The sequence below is a fragment of the Montipora capricornis genome, chromosome 6 (genome assembly GCF_036669925.1).
Source record: "Montipora capricornis isolate CH-2021 chromosome 6, ASM3666992v2, whole genome shotgun sequence".
Taxonomy (NCBI): domain Eukaryota; kingdom Metazoa; phylum Cnidaria; class Anthozoa; order Scleractinia; family Acroporidae; genus Montipora; species Montipora capricornis.
The window spans coordinates 725,449-747,948 of NC_090888.1; the positions used below are offsets into that span (position 1 = coordinate 725,449).

The 22,500-nt window shown below is 40.8% G+C and overlaps 1 protein-coding gene across 6 annotated transcripts in view; it reads left to right on the plus strand.

The window, feature by feature from the left end:
* Window positions 1-22,500, plus strand: part of LOC138051130 (ephrin type-A receptor 4-A-like) — a 53,282-nt gene that overhangs the window by 1,859 nt on the left and 28,923 nt on the right. For 4 of the 6 annotated variants that reach the window (XM_068897288.1, XM_068897284.1, XM_068897286.1 and 1 more), the window contains exons 1-2: window positions 12,040-12,169; window positions 14,517-14,683. In XM_068897288.1, coding sequence (XP_068753389.1) covers window positions 14,531-14,683 — 153 coding nt within the window. In that variant the 5' untranslated portion in view covers window positions 12,040-12,169; window positions 14,517-14,530. Of the gene's footprint in view, window positions 1-12,021; window positions 12,170-14,516; window positions 14,684-22,500 lie in introns of those variants that run through there. The other 2 variants (XM_068897282.1, XM_068897283.1) reach the window with 2 other exon arrangements.

Consider the following 22,500-nt stretch of genomic DNA (forward strand, 5'->3'; position numbering starts at 1 on the left):
TAATAAAAACTGCACTTGGCTAGACTTTCAAGTCGTTTCGGATAAGGACTATAACCGTATGCCTTGTCTCACAACCTTTCCTGTTATCAACACCAACGGACGTTAAAGAACCCATACATTTTAAGAAATAAGAACGTTACTCTGGTTGAAATTGTATAAAAATATACACAATGTTTTAACAGTCCCAACGTTTCGGTTGAACCTTCATCAGGGGAAAGTGAAAAAATAATTCGCAAAAAACACGTTTCTTATAGTATGCCGAGTTCGAGTCTATTATTATTGAATTCTGTCCCTCAGGGCAAGATTTAGAAATTCGTGCGGCAAATGCATGCCATCATCACGATTAAGTGGATTCCTGCAAGTGTCAATTTCCCAAGCCTCAAGAATGCGTCGATTGCGCCATCTTGGACGCCTCCCAAGAGACAGTGTGACCAGAACGTAAACAATGTTCCGCTAAAGCTGACTTTTGCGAGTGTTTATGTTCCACGGCTTTCTGGTGTTCTTTAAGGCGAGTAAAAAATTTGCGTTTGGTTTCCCCGCCATCTACTCGAATCGAGTAGATGGCGCCACGAGTCTGATCTTTCGGTACTGGGTCTTTCGGTTTAGGAAACAAATTCCCGATGGTTTGGTGTGGCTTTTGAGCAACTATGATGTCGTGATTACTCAAAATCCGTTTAATAGGCTCCAATGTGCCCTTGATGTATGGAAGAATACAGAAACCCTTTGCAGCACCCGGTGCAGTTGTTGACAGTTGTGGAGCTGGTCGTTTTGGTTTGCCAACATCAATCACAAATCGCTTTGGGTAACCATTCGCCACTAGTGCTGCTGTTACGTGCTTCGTTTCCTTTGACCGTTGATCACTAGAAGATGGAATAGTTTTTGCACGATCGGTCAAAGATTTAACAACAGCCCTCTTGTGCGCAACCGGGTGATGCGAATGAAACGACAGGTATCTTTCAGTGTGGGTAGGTTTACGATAGACCTTAGTGGAAAGTCGACCGTTGTCGGCCGTTGGCAAAACCCGGATCGGATCGGATCGGATCGGACCGGACCGGACCGGATCGGATCGGATCGGATCGGATCGGATCGGATCGGACCGGACCGGACCGGATCGGATCGGATCGGATCGGATCGGATCGACAAAACCCGGACTGGTTCAATATCAAAATTCCTGCCAAGAGACACATGAAATCCCTGGGTCACCAGTTAAGGTTACTTCCCACCTTCACGGGTGTCCTTCCGGAAAACGTTCGTACTTGCGTTTCAATAAAATCATAGCAAACTATACATCAGAAGAAAGCTTAATAAATGTGGACAGTTTGTGTATGCAAGGGCCATCTGAACAAAGTACAAGTGCCGGATCTTGGGAGATCTGACCAGCAAATAATATTTAGACTAAAAACAAAATAATTATGCAAGGCTGGTTGTACGGCTGTGAGGATATATAGTTTTTGTTTGACCAATATTTCGTCAGCTACGGCCCGACTTCTTCAGGGAGTTATGTACGAGTTATGATTTAACTCCCTGAAGGAGTCAGGCCGTGCCTGACGAAAATTGGTCAAACAAACACTATATATCCTCACAGCCGTAAAACCAGCCTTGCATACTTATCTTGTTTTTAGTCTTAATAAACGTAGTTTACGCCAACAGATATAGTGTAACCGAGTTTTCCTTTTATTGTCAGGAGCCGGTAAGACGTGAGACCACCGAGAGTTCTTCTAATTAATTTATCGGGTATCGGATGCCGCTTCACGAGCAAAATGACTTCACAATGTTGTTATTCACAAGCCATCAATCAAAGAAATTGTCTCAGGCGTTTTCGATATTCTGATTGGTTGTTTAGATATCTGCATCTAAGGTTGGAGTAGCCAAAAATATGCGAGGTATGTTGTGTAAATGGACGCCATGAGAAATTATTCTAAATATCGGAATCTCCTGACAAGCTTTTGTTGATTGATGGCTTGTGAATAACAACACTGTGAAGTCATTTTGCTCGTGAAGCGGCATCCGATACCCGATAATTATAAATTTAACAGAAGAACCCTCGGCGGTTTCACGTCTTACCGGCGCCAATTCTAACACTTACCAAAAAAAAAACTCGCTAAAGCAGTATATTTATCGTAAACTACATTTACTAAGCTTTCTTCTGATGTATAGTTTGTTATGATTTTATTGAAACTAACGCGAGTACGAACCTTTTTCCGGAAGGACACCCGTGAAGGTGGGAAGTAACCTTAACTGGTGACCCAGGGATTTCATGTGTCTATTGGCAGGAATTTTAAAAATTGAACCAGTCCGGGTTTTGTCGATCCGATCCGATCCGATCCGATCCGATCCGATCCGATCCGATCCGATCCGATCCGATCCGGTCCGGTCCGATCCGATCCGGGTTTTGCCAACGGCCACCGTTGTCTTGACGGCAAACAGTAACGTCCAGGAAAGATATTTTCCGATTTGTTTCCCTTTCAACCGTAAACTGGATCGATGGCTCGATATTGCAGGAATCCACTTAATCGTGACGATGGCATGCATTTGCCGCACGAATTTCTACGTCTTGCCCCGAGGGACAGAATTCAATAATAATAGACTCGAATTTGGCATACTATAAGAAACGTTTTTTTTGCGAATAATTTTTTCACTTTCCCGTGATGAAGGTTGAAGGTTCAACCGAAACGTTGGGACTTTTAAAACATTGTATATGTTCTTATACAATTTCAACCAGAGTAACCGGCGTTCTTAGTTCTTAATATGTTTCTATCACCTGGTTACAGGACCATTTTTTAAAACCCATACATTGTTCGTGAAGAGTAGAGGGGAGACCCTGGGTGTTGTGGTCTGTCTTCCTTTCAAGTATATCATGGTGTGTGAGTGAGACTACATATGGACTGATAGCGCCTGCCAGAGGTGCCTTTACAAGCTGACGTCCGATCTCACCCTAGAAAAAGAATTGTAACCACCATGATGTGCTGTTAGGGTTAGGGTTAGGCTATAATAATATAAACCATGATGATGACACCAGCCTTTTCACATTAGTAAAATCACAAGTTCCTAGGCTGCAATAGATGAGCAACGAAATTTCGAAACGCATACAGTAGTTCAATGTAGTACGTGTCATTTATACAACAACCTCTGGGAAAGTGAGGTGGCTTGCGCGGGAAATTAATTCAGTTTTCAAAATATTAAACGAGGCATGATAACAACCTCTCAATAACCGTGCGCGAAGGCCATACTGGGGAATATTAACCCGGGGAATATTAACCCTAGTACGGTCCCGAGCAAGTGAGGCTAGTTGTTTATTTTATTGCAACGTTTCTCTGAGCGATCGGACACTTCTCCGCTTGGTGATTGTTCGTAATCTAGTCTAATCTTCGTCTTCCAACAGCGAACTTTGAATGGTAACCTTTTATAAGTAAAACTAAAATTGTACTGTTGTGATGAAAAAAATTAAATCCCGCTATTTAAAAACATTATCTGTTGAAATCCCAGGGAGAGAGAAAAAAATATGAATGGTAATGGTCTGTGCTGTAAAATCCCCACCGAAAACTAGGCAATCGGTAATAACATGTTCTATTTTGCTTTTTAATGAGGTCCAAATGAAATGCAAGGTGTTTTTTTCTGGAATCGCAAACTTGAATATTATTTCATTGATTTCTCTCGATTTTATTTTAATTATTTCGTAGGGCACATGATCGTCATGATCGTCCTGGAGTGTGCTTACTGTCGTCGCGTTTGCTAAATGGGCGTTTATCTTATCTATATTTCACTAATGTAGCTTTTTTTTATTGCTGGCAGTTGTAAGCTAAGATCGTCTTAAAATAACGCAAGCTTCTAAAAGTGCATCTCATGATCTCGAAAACGAGCACGGTAACCCCCATTTTTTTGCCTTTTTGGCAAAAGTAGATCATTACCTTTCTGCGTGGCAAGTTTTAAAAAAATCTGTACGTGGGAACGTTTTGGGCGCGAACGTCCTTAAAAGTATTGAGAAGTCCTGAAAATATCTGGAATTTTTCGATAGAAAACAAAACAAACTTGAATATTATTTCATTGATTTCTCTCGATTTTATTTTGATTATTTCGCAGGGCACGTGATCGTCATGTTGAGTGTGCTTACTATCGTCGCGTTTGCTAAATGAGCATCATCAGAACAAGCGTATATTTTAAAGGAGCCGCAATGCGACACATGCACTTGTGTTTTTCCCCCAGATCAATTTTTACACCTGCTCAACTTTGGCATTCATTTATTTCTCTAATTATTATTCACTGACCATATTTCCTTGTGAGTTTTTCCTTCAAAAAGTGGTTTTCACGTTACGTCGTGGCCGCCATTTTGGATGGCACAAACAGTAGGTGTTTTGTTCGTCGTCTAACATTTGCTCATTTGGCCATTTTTATCTGTCTCTAGAGGTTGGTTGCAAGCCGTCTATACACCAATTAAATTTACAGAATAGCATTATTCGCTAAATTGATTTCCTATTTACATTTATCAATCTACCTCCTGGACATAACAAGACAAGAATATTGCCTTTGAAAGAACAACTGAAATTTACAATATATGATCTAGTAAAATGCTAGAAATGATATTCACAATTATAGTCCGTATAAAAATATACTAAAAACGTCATTTTATAGCATCAAATACAGAATGGGAAAATATACTTTCAAAAAAATTATGTGAAATGTTTGTATTTACAAGGTGACGGCAATGAAGTGTTCTTAAAGTCACAAAAGGCTTTTCTTCTAGCTCTTGATCCTCTAAGGCTTATTAGTGCGGATCTCAATAAAGCAAAGTATGTCCTTACTCTTATCCAGGATATTTTTTAGCATAATCTAAAGTTCTCCTTTCTTGATGGAGATCAGTTGAGTCAGTCTGCTATGGTATTACAAGCACTCCTTTCCCATACCGCCTGTTGACATGAAAATAAGGGGTGTGAAAGTTCCTTGTTCAATATTTAAAACCCTCCTCGAGTATGGCCAAACTGATGACCCTTTTTCCGCGGCAACGTCAAGTGCTCGCTGGACTTTTTGGGGAGCTACCTCTCTGATATGCTCTGCCCAGTTGTGGGGCGGCTTTGCTCTCTCTCACTTCTCATTACCTGTTGTAGTGGCTTGACAGAGAATCGTCTGGCATCTGATGGGATTCAACTATGATTTGTTAGACCAGAGGGTGGTAACTTTAACAGAGGATTGCTCGAAATTTGCTTCAAAAAACGGGTTTGTCATGCCTAGGCCCCCTCAACGGACTGGCAGAACGGTAAATCAAAAAAATATACATCCTCACAGCCGTACAACCAACCTTGCACGTGTGCTCCACAATTGCAGGGATAAGCACTTTCGACATGGCGTTCTCTAGCTGCTCTACTAAATTTTGCATATCTGGCAGAGTTCTCAAAAAATAGGTCCAACGATATTTCAAGCCGAAGGTGTAAGCAGGATAACATGCTTGTGTCTGCCAGCTTGGTAACCTCGCTGACCCAGTTGGTCACCTTCTCACTCACATATTCCTCTAGTAGTACCGCGTCCATATCATCTGCTTCAAATACAGCCTCACTTCCAGACTTTTGTAACGAAACATAGATGGATCGGAGGGAGACGCTCGCCTCAACCACGTCTCCCTTAGCAACGTGCATTACACACTTTCCAATAATCCTTCGTATTACCTCACCGACCCCAATAGGCAGCACCGCACCTTCGCAATTATCCAGGGGAATCAACCGGCTTGCCACCAGTGGCTCTATGATTGCAGGATCGATTATCATTGTGGCTATAGCCTAGCATAGTTTTGTAGACGACTGTTTAAAGGACTTGCAAGCCAGGATTCTTCGAAAGTCATCAGCGTCAACCCCGTATGGCCCCCTTGATCCCTTTGTTTTTAATGCAACCTGTGTTATCATTTCACCATTTATCCCTAGTACACCGATTCAGGGATATCATCGTCAATCAGCCCGAAGAGAAGTGAGCCCCAATGTTGTTGGTTGTGGATTTGGGTGTTTCTCTTTTAACTTGACTATAAAGGTAAAGTAACTTTATTTAATGTCGGTAGTTCCTTCGGCTACGAGGCTGGTATCAAGGGAAGCCGACGGTGCGCCCTTTACCCCCCTCCCTCTGTCAGTGTTCCGTTTTACGGATATTTAAAGCTATAGCTACAAGGATCAGAGGAAAGTCGAAACAGACGTTTAAGTCACCGAGGATCGAACCGGGGACCTCTCGCTCCGAAAGCCGCGCAATAGCCAACTGAGCCACGACTGCTCCATGACGTCATCCGTTAGCTCCAGCAGTCCCCCAGTTGACGTTTCGCTAAGGAAACGCAGCGCTGAGTTGATTTGTTCTTCGAGCACAAGCTTAGCTACCTTTAAACGTTTCAATACGTCCCTAAAGAATTCAAGCTTTACGTAACAACTTCCTAATTTCCACTTCTTTACAGAGCGGAAGGCGCTTAGATAAGACTTTCTTATGGTCTTTTGTTTTGGATCTCGGGCTTGGCTTTTGTAGGGCTACAGCCAAAAGAAAGCTGCTTTCAATGATATGTGCTGATTGTCGGAGCTGCTATTCCAGTAATTAATATGCAATGTAATTTTATCAATAAATTCCCCTTCCAATTTTTCCATACGGCACCAGAAATACACTCTTTTTCCAGGTTACAATCTTATTATAAGCATCTCTTATGATGGAGGTCGGATTAACAATGGGACTGCCATCACCCCTTAGATGGCTTATCAACAACGTAGTGCTCTGGCAGACACCCCAGCACACTCTCGTTGTCTTGATCGTTCTGCTCTGTCTGCTCTATAGCTAGAAGCTGTGCGTCTCCTGAGATTTCTGTAGTACTAACACTGGCACTGGTCATATGCAAATCACTTCTTGCTGTCTCTTGCGAATTAGCATATCGTGATTCATCACTCTCTGCCGTTTCAACATCCAAATTAGATAAATCTGCTCTGTCCTAATGATCAATATTAGAAACAGATTGAGTTCTGCCACCATACATAGATTAATCAAACCCTGACATCGCCCTCGAGTTACTCAAGCTAATGTCCACTGACCCTTCTTGAATTTTTTCACGTTTTGATGCCTGGTCCCCCAAATTTTGAGGTTTCAGTCCAAGGTGTCTATACCCTTCAGCGTCCCACAGATCTTTCATAGCCTCTATGGATCCCTTTTTCCTTCCGGTTCCGTTAACTAGGGCTCTGTCGGAGTTTATTAATTCCTGTGCCTTTCTTTTGCATTCGAACACGTCCTCGTTCATTTGATCCGTCCACTTCACCTTTTGAGTTCTTGACATCTTGTGGTGGCTGTACGCTTTGTGATATTTTCATCTAGTTTCGAGTTTTATGCCACGTATTTTGAACCAAAGCCCTCAGTAAGGTCTAATAAATGTTCCAATGGATGCACATTGAGGGTTAAACGGTTAGAAAGGATAAAAAGAATGAAATGGAGTTTAAAAATAGCGGAGTAAGCACTAACAAGCCATGATAAGATTTGCAGCTTTCATAGTCTTCAGCAAAAACAATTTACGAAACGTAACAAAGAGCTGTACAAATTTAATTGAACCCTGTCAGTAACTATCCTGGAGAGAAGGTTGCTTGCGCAGTAAGGAAGAAAGAGACAGCGATTTCCTTTTTTCAGAGCCAAACACGTTGCCGCCTACAAGTTTCTTTATCGATTAATTGACTACCTACCAGAACAACTGATCTGGCGGCCATGCCCAATATGGATAGCCCATCGACGAGATGATAGTGATGATACTTAGCTTACGCCTGTTGTCGGGTGGAGCATGTCATTTTAAGGTCATTATTTTTACCAGGGCAAACATCCAGAATTGACCAAGCGAATACGTCGAGGACTCTCTTGCATCGATAACGTACACTCATCATGCAGGAAAGGACTGTGCTTCCTTTGGAATCCAGTTTTTTCCCTTGGAATTCATATTGATCAGCTGAGCACAAAACCATCATAGTCTTGTTGAGAACCGCTGAGAAAAAGGGTTGTTTACGACAATCGATACGGACTGCCTTTCTCTAATAACAATAACAATAATAATAATAATAATAATAATAACAGTTTATTGAAACACATTTACGCATTTAAAAATGAATTACAATGTGTATTTACAATGAAATAAACATTAAATAACATATTGAATATAAAGATTACATAAAAATGTAGATTCTAAATATTATTGTTAAAAGAAATTATTGCACTAGAAAAAAAGCTTTTTTTAACCCCCTCCGTTCTACACTTATATAAGGTTCTGTGGGTAGGATTTCTCATCGTACGTCCTTGTGCGCTCACCCTCGTCATTGTCAGGTGCTTTGAGAGAGGGCCCTTCCCGTCAATTTTCTTTAAAGTTATAATACAAAGATCATTGGGGCGAACGTCCAACCTTGGGTAGTCAGCAAGTTCACTTGCCCTGCTGTAGGTTTGTTTGGGAAGATAATACCAAAAGTTCGTTTCTGGACTCTTTCGAGCTGTTCAGACAAATAGGAAGGAAAAGCATAATGCCAGACTACGCAGCTGTATTCCAAAATAGAGGGTATCAAGGACACATGAATTGAGACTAGGTCAGCTGCTGGGACACCGCCCCGACGTAAAACACATAGAATATGCAAGCGTTTCGATGCCTTAGTAAATACTGATGCGATGTGTTCATTCCACTTTAAGTCATTCTGAATAATAAGCCTCAGGACCTTATGTGAGGTTACCACTTCTAACGGTTGATCATCAATTGTTAAGGGAGCTAACTGGAGTTTTTCCTTGAAGAAACACGAACGCAACTCCTTGCATTTCTTAGCGTTAAGATGCATCCACTGGGAGGATGATAAGCTACCCTTACTAGGGTTCTCCGCCAAAGAGACATAGCCCTCCCCAAATCATTGACAATTATGAGGAACAAAATCGGGCTTAATTTGCTTTCACAGGGAGCCAGTCCGAAAATGTCTGATTTAACTTAACGCGTTGTTTTCTATCAGATAGAAGAAAAATGATGATCCAAGGGATCAGAAAAAGTCTAACCTTAATGTTAATAAGCGTTTGGAAAAGGATGTTATAACCTTATACGAAAAGTCCAAAAAGCAGACTCGGAGATCTTCATTAGGACTGTCTAGTTGTAAAAGCCAATTATGGACCATATCTAACAGACTGTAAGATGTGGATGTTCCTTTTAGGCAGCCAAACTGCATAGGGTCAATTTTATCCCTGACATCCTCAATCAACTTAACCATGAAACCACAGAGTCTTCTAAAACCTTGGAAAGGCAAGGTGTAAGTGAGATTGGTCTTATATCACCAAGAGAAAATGAGGGGACAGAGACGGAGGCTCAGGGCGTTGGCCGGGATATGTCATGTCCACGAAAGTTATTTTTAGACGAGCGGAAGTCTTTGTTCTAGGGGAAGTCTGTCTTCCGAGACGTCCGCATGCAGTCTTGCCTCGCTCTTAGGTTCTTAGTGAAAAGAGAAAATGACGGCGCACGTGGAAGGTTGATGAATATTTATTTTCTTTCAAGCATCGGACCGAGGTAGGCCAGCATGCGGACGTCTCGGAAGACTTCCGCTCGTCTAAAAATAACTTTCGTGGACATGACATAACCCAAGGGCTGGACCGGGAGCCTCCCTCTCTGTCCCCTCATTTTCTCTTGATATCACTCTCACGTGTGGGCTTTCTGATTTTAGGGATTGGGATGATATTAGATTCCTTCCAAGTGATTGGCATAACCCCACATAACCATAAAAGATACGCTAAAAATAGTAGCAGCTGGAGTTGCCAGTTCAAAAGCAAATTCTTTAAAGATTCTGCTAGGAATATTATCGGGCCCATGGGCCTTATGAGGCTGAATTGCAGTAAGTGTTTTACATACTTCGTAAGGTTGTACCATAGGTAACGTATCGCCCGTAGGAAGGAAAGCTGGCAGCAAAACTGGCAGCGGGGGGATGTCCAAATTTACAGATGTAAAGAAGTTATTACGCGCACTGGCTAATTCAGGATCAGATAAGGTCTTACCATCACGCTCTAATAAGAGATGAGTGGACTTCTCAGATCTACCAGACATCTTATTAACTATCCCCCACCACTTACGGCAGTTATCTCTCTTTAAATCTTGTACTTTCGTTTGATAAAAAAATCGTTTGCGTTCAGCGATCATCTGCTGAACTTTGTTACGTAGGGATTTCCATAGGGGAGTGTTCTGTGAATGGAAAGCATTTTGACGTTCTTTGACAAACATTTTAATTGATGGAGGTATCCATGGCTTATCTGAATGGTGGAATTTTATAGACTTCAAAGGGAAAAAGCGATCTACTGCTCTTGTTAAATTTGACGTGAATGAGCTAACAAGCTTGTCCACAGATGGATTAATCAAATCCAAACCACGAGACCAGTTATGGGTAGAGACCCACCTCCCAAAAGCGTCGACAGTATGACGAGGATAAAGACGGACAGGACGTTTAACAGGGCCCTGGCTATGATTTTTTCTTCTAAGATTTACCCTGGGTAACCATCTAACGGAATTATGATCACTAGTTCCTAGAGGGGCCAAAACTTGAGGTTTATCATAGAGGTGAAACAGGTTAGTAATTATAAGATCTAGTATAGATGTCCCCGTAGTAGGTTGATCAACAACCTGTTTCAGACTATGAAAAGCTAACAAATTTGATATGTTAAGGTCATTTAAGTCCTCAAGGAGCACAATTCCACAATCAGGGTATTGGTTACGTAGTATATCGATAGTACTAACCAGGTAGTCATTTAGATCTTGGTGGTCCTTAGCGCTTAGTCCAGATGGGTGGTAGACAATACAAACCATAATCAAGTGAAGCTATGATCCTCGCAGTTATGAACGCAATTATTGCAATTGCGAAGAGAAGCTAGAGAAGCCTGAAAAGGCTTAAGACTTCAACGGGGTTTGAACTCGTGACCTCGCAATTCCGGTGCGACGCTCTAACCAACCGAGCTATGAAGTCACTGACGTTGTGAGTTGGTCATTTGTGGGTTGTAACGTTCCCGTGAGGAATGAATCAATGATGAAATGATATATGAAATGGATCATATATGAACTGCGGATATGAAATCAAGTGAAGCTATGATCCTCGCAGTTATGAACGCAATTATTTGAATTGCGTAGAGAAGCCTGAAAAAATTCAGGATTTCAACGGGGTTTGAACCCGTGACCTCGCGATTCCGGTGCGACGCTCTAACCAACTGAGCTAGAGGATCATAGCTTCACTTCATATCCGCAGTTCATATATGATCCATTTCATATATCATTTCATCAATACAAACCATAATGCAAGATAGTGCTCTAGGAAGACGTGTTGGGCGCAGAGCAAAGAGAACCACAGACACTCAACGTTCGGATCTTCAATTTCAGGCCGGCGCTTAGCGGAAATATCATCAGATATAAATAAGCAAATCCCGCCCCCACGGTGGACAGATCGGTCTTTACGACGGATTCTCTGACGCATTTATTCGTGGAGTGTAAATGTGTAAAGATAGTGTTCTCCAAACAGAAAATTTTCCAGTGCCTTATAGATTCTACCCGCGCGCGCATTCTTTCATGCTAACTCGAGATTCTCTAACCAGCAGTTACCGCAGTCTTAATCACGAACATAGATTCAGCTAATGTTGTCAATAAACAGCCTAAGGACCGCAGCGATAAATTTGCAGACTACCGTTCAGCCCGTGTTTGTCAGCCGTTTACTCAACCAAGATCTCAGAATGTAGGAGAAATATCCCAAGATCATTATCCAGTGGTGTCTTGCTGTTTTCTTAATAAGATCTTTGGGATACAGGTGATGTTGGTTTTACAAGTAGTCACTTAACACGCATTTGTGACTGGTCACAAACAAAAGGTTTCCATCTATCTACAAACTACAAAAGTCAAAAGGCTGAAATCTTCTTTTAACTGACACAGTATTAGCGACACTTCTATGGTGCTTGCACTGCGTGACCAACATACGTACCTTTGAATTGGTCATCGCGCACCAGTGGTTACTCAGCTTTAGCATATTCACAATTTGTATTGACAGTTTCACTGAACCGTGTAGCAAATGGACAAGTCTAAAATTTGCTTCCGTAAAAGAGTATTTTTATAGACGACCAAGATTCCCTGGATTACTGAATATTCTGCACAAAACAGAACTTCCACAACTTTCCACGACCTATTTGTGGTCGTACAGAGGTAAGGCTGACAGTAAGAAGCCGATCTCAGAGAAGATGTATGCCGAGATACACATTTAGATGAAATGATTGGAATATTTTTCAAAGAAGATCGCGAGAAGTAAACATTGGGTTTGTGCGGAATTAATTAGTTGTTCGTACAATCCCGTCAGGTTTCTTTGCCATCTCTTGTTTTTCCACCTGCTTGTTGTCAGAAGAAATTTCGATGATCATTTGTTCATTCCACTGAGTCATTGCCTCCATCGTTGGTTGCTATATATTATTTTTGTCGCTTCGGAGCAGGACAAATTTTTGTCAGGCGTGAATACTATACATAGTTTACAATTTTCATGTCATGATGTAAAGTGCGGCAACGATTATTGTTGAAATTTTTGGTTGAGCCAAACAAATTTTGGCAGCCTAGTGCGTAGGGGCCCTTGATCTTTTGGTTCGGAAGCTTGCGTGTGCCTAGGCAACTGATCTTGGTGTGTCATTGAATCGTCGCATTATGAACCAGGAGGTGGTAAAAGTGTATGCTACCAATATATATATATACCTCCAATGCATTTTTTTGCAATAGAAATCACGCTAGATTGGGTACTGGAAGAAGGATGCATGAAACGTCATTTTTACATGGATCCATCACACAAATTAGCCAAACAGGCCTTAACAAATGGGTAAAATTGATTATATGGCTGATAGATAAATTCGAAAAAAAAAACAAAACTTATACACTACACTAGAAATTTGGCAAACTGTATGCTCGATAAAGGCTGGAAAGCATATTCGGAGATTTGTTTACTTGTTATTGACGTTTTAATGCTTCCACGCGTGAAACCTTCTTTACACATTACCAAATACGTTCTGATCAACAGAAATTAGAAAGGTCTCAGGGTAACATTTCACTTAGCAGGTGCAATTAAGATATAAATTCTTGGACCCTCTGATGATTTGAAACGCCGCCAAGGAAAGAAGATGTATTCTCGTACTTGATTCTTTTTGCTTCATATACAGTTAGATAGTGAAAGTATAAAAGAGATTCCTAGAAAGGTAGCCAGCCCAGCACCAGGAACAGCAATCAATAAACACAAAAACTTTAATAAAAAGGTGACATATTCTGGGCAGGTTTTCTCAGAAAGCATTTCCTCAAAATGTACTGAAGGTTAATCCATTTCATACTGTTACAGGAGGATCATACAGTTACAGAAGGCAAGCCTTCCAAACTTTATTCTATTATCTACTTTCTCAAATGCCGGCTTAAACTTCACGCTTTTATTACTAGTAGATTAGACTATTGCAATAGTTTTCTTTATGATTTACATCAACTCATAATTGACAAGCAGCAAAGACTTCAGAATGCGGCTGCTAGACTTACCTTTAAACAACCGAAGTTTAGCCACATTACACCATTATTGTTCCAGTTGCACAGGCTACCAAATACGTGAAAGTATCTCATATAATTTAAAGATTCTTTTATTGTGCTTCAAAGCGGTCACTGGTATAGTACCTCAGTAATTGTATTTGTAAGCTTATAAGTTTATAAATTCTTACTAAATACGAACTAAGGTGTAATCGAAAACTTCTCCTGATGGCCCCAAGAGGCAAAATGTTACTTACACTCGGAGCAAGGGCCTTCTTCTCTACTGCCCCGTACCTTTGGAATAGCCTGCCAAGTGGCATCACTGGCTTGAACTCTATAATCTAGTTTTAAGCGTGATCTCAAGACTAAATATTTTAGCCCAGATTTTTATTTGTTGCCCCGTAATTTAGTGTTCTTATCCTTTTAAAGAAATTACTGGGTTTTGTTAATATTGATTTATTTCCAATTTGTTAGTCTATATCATTAATGTACATTTTTATTATATAATTACATTTTTTGTGAAGCGCATTTGATCATATATTTTTGTAATTTGTGCTACATAAATTGTAATAATAATTAATAATTATTGTTATTAGTACCGCTGCATCGTGGAAGGCGATGCCTCATGCTGAGAGGGTAGGTGTGAAAAGGAAAGCGGAGATGGGCAGATGTAGCCAGTGCAAGTCCCATGCCCAGAACCTGTGCATTAAAATATTATGGTTTGATGAAATTCAATGAGAACGAAAAGTTTAGGTTTTTCATTTTCTCTTGTCTTTCCTTTAAGGTTAATAGCCTATCATCCTGTTCTGGAGGAGTTTTCCTCACCATTAGCCAAAGTGGTTGTCAATAACGTGCAATCTGAACAAGGACGACATTATTCTTTGTTTTCCTGATCATTTTTGTTTCTACATGTAATGGTTGTCCAGCTTTTATGTCTTTCCTTAGAACTTATAAAAGTCATTTGACGTTATGTATTGCTTCACTTGCTATCAATTTTGAACATTTGTAGGTCACGTAATTCGTATGAAGCATTTTCGGATCACCGTACTTGTCATCAATTTTATTGCTTTGGCATCATCAAAACAAGAGTATATTTTGAAAGAGCCGCCATGCCCTAACACATGCACTTGGACAAACTGGGAGACATTTCAATCTGCTACAGGTCACATTGGAGGGGTAAGTTGCAAACGCCCGACAAATGTCCTTTTTGGGGGTGGGGCAAAGCCTACCGTGCACTTATGCACTTATTAAGAAAAGTAGTTGATATAGTTTTTATTTGCTGTGAGTTGCATATCGCTGGTCCCAATGCTCCATTTGTCAATATTTCAACTAACCATGACTGCATTCAAAGACAAATAAAATTTCCATTATTATCATGATTATTATTGTTGTCGTTATTCTTATCATTATCATTGTTATTATTATTATTATTATTATTATTATTATTATTATTAGTCACAAGCTTCATCAGTTGCGAGCAGCTTTCATAATAATAGTAGTTTTATTAGCAAATTCTTAAACAATCTTAAATTTACAATATATGATCCACTAAAATGCTAGAAATGATATTCACAATTATAGTCCGTATAAATATATCAAAATATACTAAAAACGTCATTTTTATAGCATCAAACAGAGAATGGGAAAATATACTTTGAAAAAAATTAAGTAAAATATTTGTATTTACAAGGTGACGGCGATAAAGTGTTCTTACATATTACATTATGGCTCCGTCTTGGATTCCAATGTCAATATCAATGTTCTTAAAGTCACAAAGGGCTTTTCTTCTGGCTCTTGATCCTCTAAGGCTTATTAGTGCGGATCTCAATAAAGCGAAGGACGTCCATAGTCTCATCCAGGAGATTTTTTTAGCATAATCTTCTCCTTTCTTGATGAAGATCATTTGCGCCAGTCTGCTATGGTATTACAAGCACTCCTTTCCCATACTGCCTATTGACGTGAAATTAAGGGGTGTGAAAGTTCCTTGTTCCATATCCAAAACCTTCCTCGAGTATAGGCACTTCATCTCGTTCTCGTAGTTGCAGTAAATCTGTTGGAGTTCCAGGTCACTGTACGAATCATCCTTAGAGTGACAGACCCTCACGTCTGAGAATCCTGATCGTTGGTTCTCCCAGAACCCGCGTGCGTGGATATCCAATCTCGCATCTGGAGCTCGATTAGAACCTCTTCCTAGCTGTTTTCCCGCGATATCTTGAAGGACTGGCTCGATCTCGACATCGCTCGTGATACCATACTCAGGAGTTCGGCTTCTAAACCTCTCAGCTCATTGTGACGTTGGCCAATCACAGCGTAGTTTCATTGCGTCATGGAGCTCCCTCTTATTTAGCTTGAAACCCATTTCACGAAGGGAGAGTACCGTCAGCCAAACTGATGACCCTTTTTCCGTGGCAACGTCAAGTGCTCGCTGGACTTTCTTTGGAGCTACCTCCCTGATATGCTCTGCCCTGTCGTAGGGCGGCGTTATTCTCTCTCACTCCTCACTGCCTGTTGTAGTGGCTTGACAAGAGAATCATCCGGCATCTGATGGGATTCAGCTACGATCTGTTAAACCAGCGGGATGGTAACTTTAACAGAGGAGGATTGCTCGAAATTTGCTTCAAGACACGGGTTTGTCATGCCTATACCCCCTAGACGGACTGGCAGTGCTAGAATGGTAAATCAAAAATATATATATTCTCACAGCCGTACAACCAGCCTTGCACGTGTGCTCCGTAATTGCAGGGATAAGCACCTTAGATATGGCGTTCTCTAGCTGCTCTAATAAATCTTGAATCTCTGGCAAAGTTTTCAAAAAATAAGTCCAACGATGTTTCAGGCCAAAGGTGTAAGCAACATAACACGCTTGTGGTTGGTCACCTTCTCACTCACATATTCCTCTAGTAGTACCGCGTCCATGTCATCTGCTTCAAATACGGTATGCAAAGCACGTATAGCAGCCTCGCTTTCAGACTTTTGGCCCGCACATAGCCGGAGGGAGCCGCTCGCCCGAACCACGTCTTCCTTAGCAACGTTCATTACACACTTTCTGTTCGGGACAAATCTAATTTAAACGTCGGATACGAAATTGCCCGAAAACTGTTAGGTTTTTTGATAGGGACCTGAGCGCTGGTCAAGTGACCTCTTTTTTTCCATGTGACTGGCTAGCTTGTTTTATGGCGGAGAGAGCACAGAACTTGTGAGTATTTGGTTCGTTTTTCAGCTCTATTTTGCTCTCTACCTACATGTTTTGTATTTTTATTTTAGTTTTCCCCGTACGAGTTGAAAAAAATCTGTGCTTATCCCCAACACTTTCCAATAATCTTTCGTATTACCTCACCGACCTCAATGGCCCTCACCGCACCTTCGCATTTATCCAGGGGAATCAACCGGCTTGCCCCAGTGGCCCTATAATTGCATCGTCAATTGGCCCGAAGAGAAGTGAGCCCAACGTTGTTGGTTTTGGATTTGGGTGTGTCTCTTTTAACTGGGGCATGACGTCATCCGTTAGCTACAGTACACCTCCAGTTAACGTTTCCCTAAGGAAACACAGCGCTGAGTTGATTTGTTCTTCGAGCACAAGCTTCGCAAATACCTTGGATTTTTACGGGGTGTCAGATGTTTCAGGTGTTTCAGATGTCATAAACTTTCCAATACGTCCATTGAAGAATTCTACCTTCACGTAACAACTATCTAATTTCCCCTTCCTTCCAGAGCGCAAGGCGCTTAGATAAGACTTCCTGGTGGTCTTTTGTTTTGGATTTCAGGCTTGGCTTTTGAAGTGCTACAGCGAAAAAGAGGCTGCTTTCAATGATATGTGCTGACTGTCAAAGCTGCTATTCCAGTAATTAAATTAATATGGAATGTTACTTGATCAATAAATTCCCTTCCGATTTTTCCATACAGCACCAGAAATACATTTTTCTCCAGGTTACAATCTCATTATAAGCAGTATGTTATGATGGAGGTCGGTATAACAATGAGACTGCCATCACTCCTTGTGCCCCAAAAGATCATAGATGGCTTATCAACAACATTGGGCTCTGGCAGACACCCCAGCACACTTTCACTGTCTTTATCGTTCTGCTCTGTCTGCTCCAGCAGCTCTGCGTCTCCTGGGATTCTGTAGTACTAACACTGGCACAGACGTGCCATATGCAAATCGCTTCTTGCTGTTTCTTGCGAATTATCATATCGTAATTCATCACTCTCATTATAGTTTAAACATCTAAATTAAATAAATCTGCACTATGATGAAATCAATATAAGAAGAAGAGTGAGTTCCGCCACCATCCCATCAATCCCAGACATCGCCGCTTGAGTTACTCAAGCTAACTTTCAATGACCCTTCTTGAATTTGTTCAAGTTAGTGCTTTTAGTTCAAGGTGTCCATACCCTGTAGCGTCACACAGAGCTTTCATAACCTCTATGTAGCCCTTTTTGCTTCCATTTCCATTAACTGGAGCTCTGTCGGATGTTATTAACTCCTGTACCTTTCTTTCGCATTCGAGCACGTCCTCGTTCATTTGATCTGACCACTTCACCTTTTCACCTTTTCTTGACATCTTTTGGTGGCTGTACGCTTCGCTATACTTTTATCTAATTTCGAGTTTTATACTACGTATTTTAGACGAAAACCCTCAGTAAGGTCTAATAAATTTTTGAATGGATACACATTGAGGGTTGAACGGTTAAAAAGGATAAAAAGAATAAAATGGTGCTTAAAAATAGCGGAGCAAGCCGTGACACGTCGTAATAAGCTTTGCAGCTTTCATAGCCTTAAGGAAAAACAATTTACCAAACGTAACAAAGATCTATACAAATTTATATGAACCCTGTCAGTAATTATCGGGGAGAGAGACTTGCGGTTTGCAAGCTACTGCTTGCGCCGTAAGGAAGAACGAGACAGCGATTTCCTGTTTTCAGAGCCAAACACGTTGCTGCTTGTTATGTAGCCTGTGTACAGCCGCCCGCTCTCCGAAAAAAAAAAATCGGAGAGGAGCGTCTGTGATTTACCGTCAGTGATCGTGTTCCGGAATAATTTTGCATACATTATTAAGTGATCTACGCTGACCAAAATTTGCGTGGCTCATATTTCGTTGGAGCTAAATTCTCAAAATGGTGGTCAATGCGTGCATTGAAGAGCGTCTCGGATAGTTTTAAGATACCTTGGCTTTATAGCATAGAAGCCCTCTTTAAAGGAAAGGATGTATTTGCAAGCCTTCCAACCGGGTACGGCTCTGATCTTCAGAGCAGCACAGATCGTTGCCGATGAGCTGTTATTTTCCTCGCTGTGTTCACATCTCAAATCTTCCAGGGCATTACGCTTTGTAGATTGTGCTTGAAAATGGCTAGGCTGGTTCGAGCAAGGCGTTGGGATTACATTGACTGGTAAGGAGTAGCGGGAGACGTTTTCGAGTGGACAATCTTTTGAAAAGTCCTATATTCACCTCGTGAAGAGCGCTTTCGTTTCTTTTGCGCTGACAACAATTCCTACAAATGTACGTCGAATCGATTTCCACTTTACACTCCATAGATAACAATTCCGCTCGAACTTTAAAAGAAAAACCTCTTTGACAATCAAATAGATTTTTATTCGTATTTTGTACCGTGTTCAAAGTACACACGAACTCATCGTTAAATCTCTCACGGTGTTGATGAGGAGAAATAAAAATAAAAGCCAATCAAAACTCGTTGTTTCAATGATGTGATGATCGATGAGTAATAACCAATCAAATCATTTTCCACACATTCCAGGAAAAATCACGTGGTATGGAACACGATTATCAACAGTAAATCACAGACGCTCCTCTCCGATTTTTTTTTTTCGGAGAGCGGGCGGCTCTACACATGCTACCGCTTATGTGGATCATCCTGCAAATTCCTTCATCGATCAACTGCGGGACTACCAGGATTACCTACCAGAACAACTGACTGGCGGCGATGCCCAATATAAATACAGTAAACACCCGCATATAACAACACTTTTTTCAGGTTTAAGGCTGATCGTGTTCTTATTTAAGGGGTGCTCAGTGAGAAATCAGTCTGAAAGTGTTCTTAAAATGTTGTTAAAATTTCTTTCAGAAATACTTCCATTTATATATTACCAGAGGTTTAATTAACATACAATGCTGTTTTGTAATAGATTTTATAGTTTGTAATGGTCCTTAACACCACAGTACTTTGATATAAGTTACTGTACTGTATTGTTTCCTTGTCCTAACATTATACCTTTCCCTTTGAACGGGTGAACATTGGCGATTTTGGCGATTTTGGCGATTTTGACAAATTGGCAATTTTGGCGATGTTTTGCCAATTTCGTCAAATTAGTTCATCCATTGGTATTCACACCACACGGGTGAACATTGGCAATTTTGGCGATGTTTTGCCAATTTCGTCAAATTACTACATCCATTGGTATTTATACTACGCGGGTGAACTTTGGCGATTTCGACAAATTCGGCAATTACAGCTGTTATTTTACGGTTCGGTTAACTACACTTTTCACGAATGCCCTTTAACCATTTTCATTCATCAGCGTCACAAATTCTTGCTGATTTTGGGGCTCATTTGTCGCAATTCAAGCACGCTTCCAACAGACTTGTTTATTTTCGTCTTTCACCCACTTATTTTCCGGTGCGCCCGTTAAATGACATGACAATTTGAAAAGGCTTTTCAGCTTTGCTTTCCCTCTCATCTAACACACTCGCGGCTTCCGCTTCTCCACTTTTCATACAGAGATAATTTCTTCAAAGAAACGTGAAGTGAAAATAAAAAAATGGGTGAATAAATCACAAGAGAAAAAAAAAGCCTATCGGTGAAATTAACGGCTTCACCGAATACCCTGCCACGTCGAAGCTTTACACTAAATTGGGTGGATACGCGGGTACGCAGATACGCATTGGAGACGGCGAGCTTTGTGGATACACAGTATTTCTCCCGTCTGAGGCGCCAAACAAAAAGAGCGAGGGACATTGATGTATATGTATTCGTTCATAAAGCACGATGATCGAGCACAAACAATGATGTTTCTTAAAGCGTGATCAATCTCCTTGTTGATATGTATCTCTCGTTCTTAGCGCGTTGAGCAAATCATTTTACAATTCGGTTAATTAACTTTCATTTTACGGTTCGGTTAACTGCAGGAAATACCACTCGCTTCCTGATTAAGCCTAAGCGCTCGTTTCAGTGATTAGGCCTAAGCACTCTCGTAAACTTTTTGCTTTCATTTTGCGGTTCGGTTAACTACACTTTTCACGAGATCCCCATTGCACAATTTTCATTCATCGACTACGGGATTGCTCACCGCGGTGACAGTTCATTATAGCCATATGTCAAAAGTGTAAGCGCTCCTTTAAATGATTAGGCTTAAGCACTCTCGTAAAATTTTAGCTTTCATTTTGCGGTTCGAAGAAAGCACTCGTTAGACAAGAAATGTGCGAATTCAACACAAAAGTCCAATCGTCCAACTCTCTGAGGTTGACCATTGTTTCTGCGAAGCCAAAAATTCACTCTCCCAGACGAGGTTATTCAGTCAACAGGTAATTTTATCGTTTTGGAAAAAGAGACTGCTTTATTATTCATCAGCGTCATAACTTGCTGATTTTGGGGATAATTCGTCCAAATTCAAGCACGCTTCCATTACACCTCTTTATTTTCGTGTTTCACCCAGTTATTTTCCGGTGTTTAAATGACACGACGATTTGAATAGGCTTTTCAGCTTTGTTTTCCCTCTCACCTAACACACCGGCGGCTTTCCCTTCTCCACTTTACATCCGCTTGAATTTTTCAAAGAAAAGCGGAGTGGAAATCGAAAAAATTGCGTGAATAACTTACAAGAGAAGAAAGAGGCTATCGGTGAAATCAACACACACAGACTAGCCGATATAATATACATATTGACAATCGGCAAAATTAACAACATCTAGGTTCGCTCAAAAACTATGTCCCCATTAACCCTTTCACGGCCATAAATGCAGGACACTTAAAGATTTTACTCTGTTTGGTGAGGTCAACCATTGTTCTGCAAAGCCAAAAATTCCCTCTCCTAGACGAGGTTATTTATCACCAGGTAATTCTATCGTTTTGGAAAAAGAGAGTACTTCATTATTCATCAGCGTCATAACTTGCTGATTTTGGGGATAATTCGTCCAAATTCAAGCACGCTTCCATTACACCTCTTTATTTTCGTGTTTCACTCAGTTATTTTCCGGTGTTTAAATGACACGACGATTTGAATAGGCTTTTCAGCTTTGTTTTCCCTCTCACCTAACACACCGGCGGCTTTCGCTTCTCCACTTTACATCCGCTTGAATTTTTCAAAGAAAAGCGGAGTGACAATCGAAAAAATTGCGTGAATAACTTACAAGAGAAGAAATTCTTGCTGATTTTGGGGATAATTTGACGAAATTCAAGCACGCTTCCATTAGACCTGTTTATTTTCGTGTTTCACTTAGTTATTTTCCGGTGTGGCTGTTAAATGACACGATGATTTGAATAGGCTTTTCAGCTTTGTTTTCCCTCTCTGTCTCACCTAACACACCGGCGGCTTTCGCTTCTCTTTCATCCGCTTTATTTTTTAAAAGAAAAGGGGAGTGAAAATAAAAAAATTGCGTGAATAACTTACAAGAGAAGAAAGAGGCTATCGGTGAAATCAACACACACAGACTATCCGATGTAATCTACATATTGACAATCAGCAAAATTAACAACATCTAGGTTCGCTCAAAAGAAATGTCCCCATTAACGCTTTCACCGCCACAAATGTAGATTGACACTTATAGATTTTACTCTGTTTCGTGAGGTTGACCACGATGGCCGCAAACAGAGAGGAATTTGCCTCGCGTGGCCAAAAATATCAAACATCTTTGATTTTATCCTCACGGCCTCGCCAGGCGTATTTCCAGCGTATTGCGCACCAAAATTTTTTTCTCCCCACACACGTGAGTGTGATATCTCCACTTATGTCCACGGCGTAAGTGTCCACATCGTTCCGG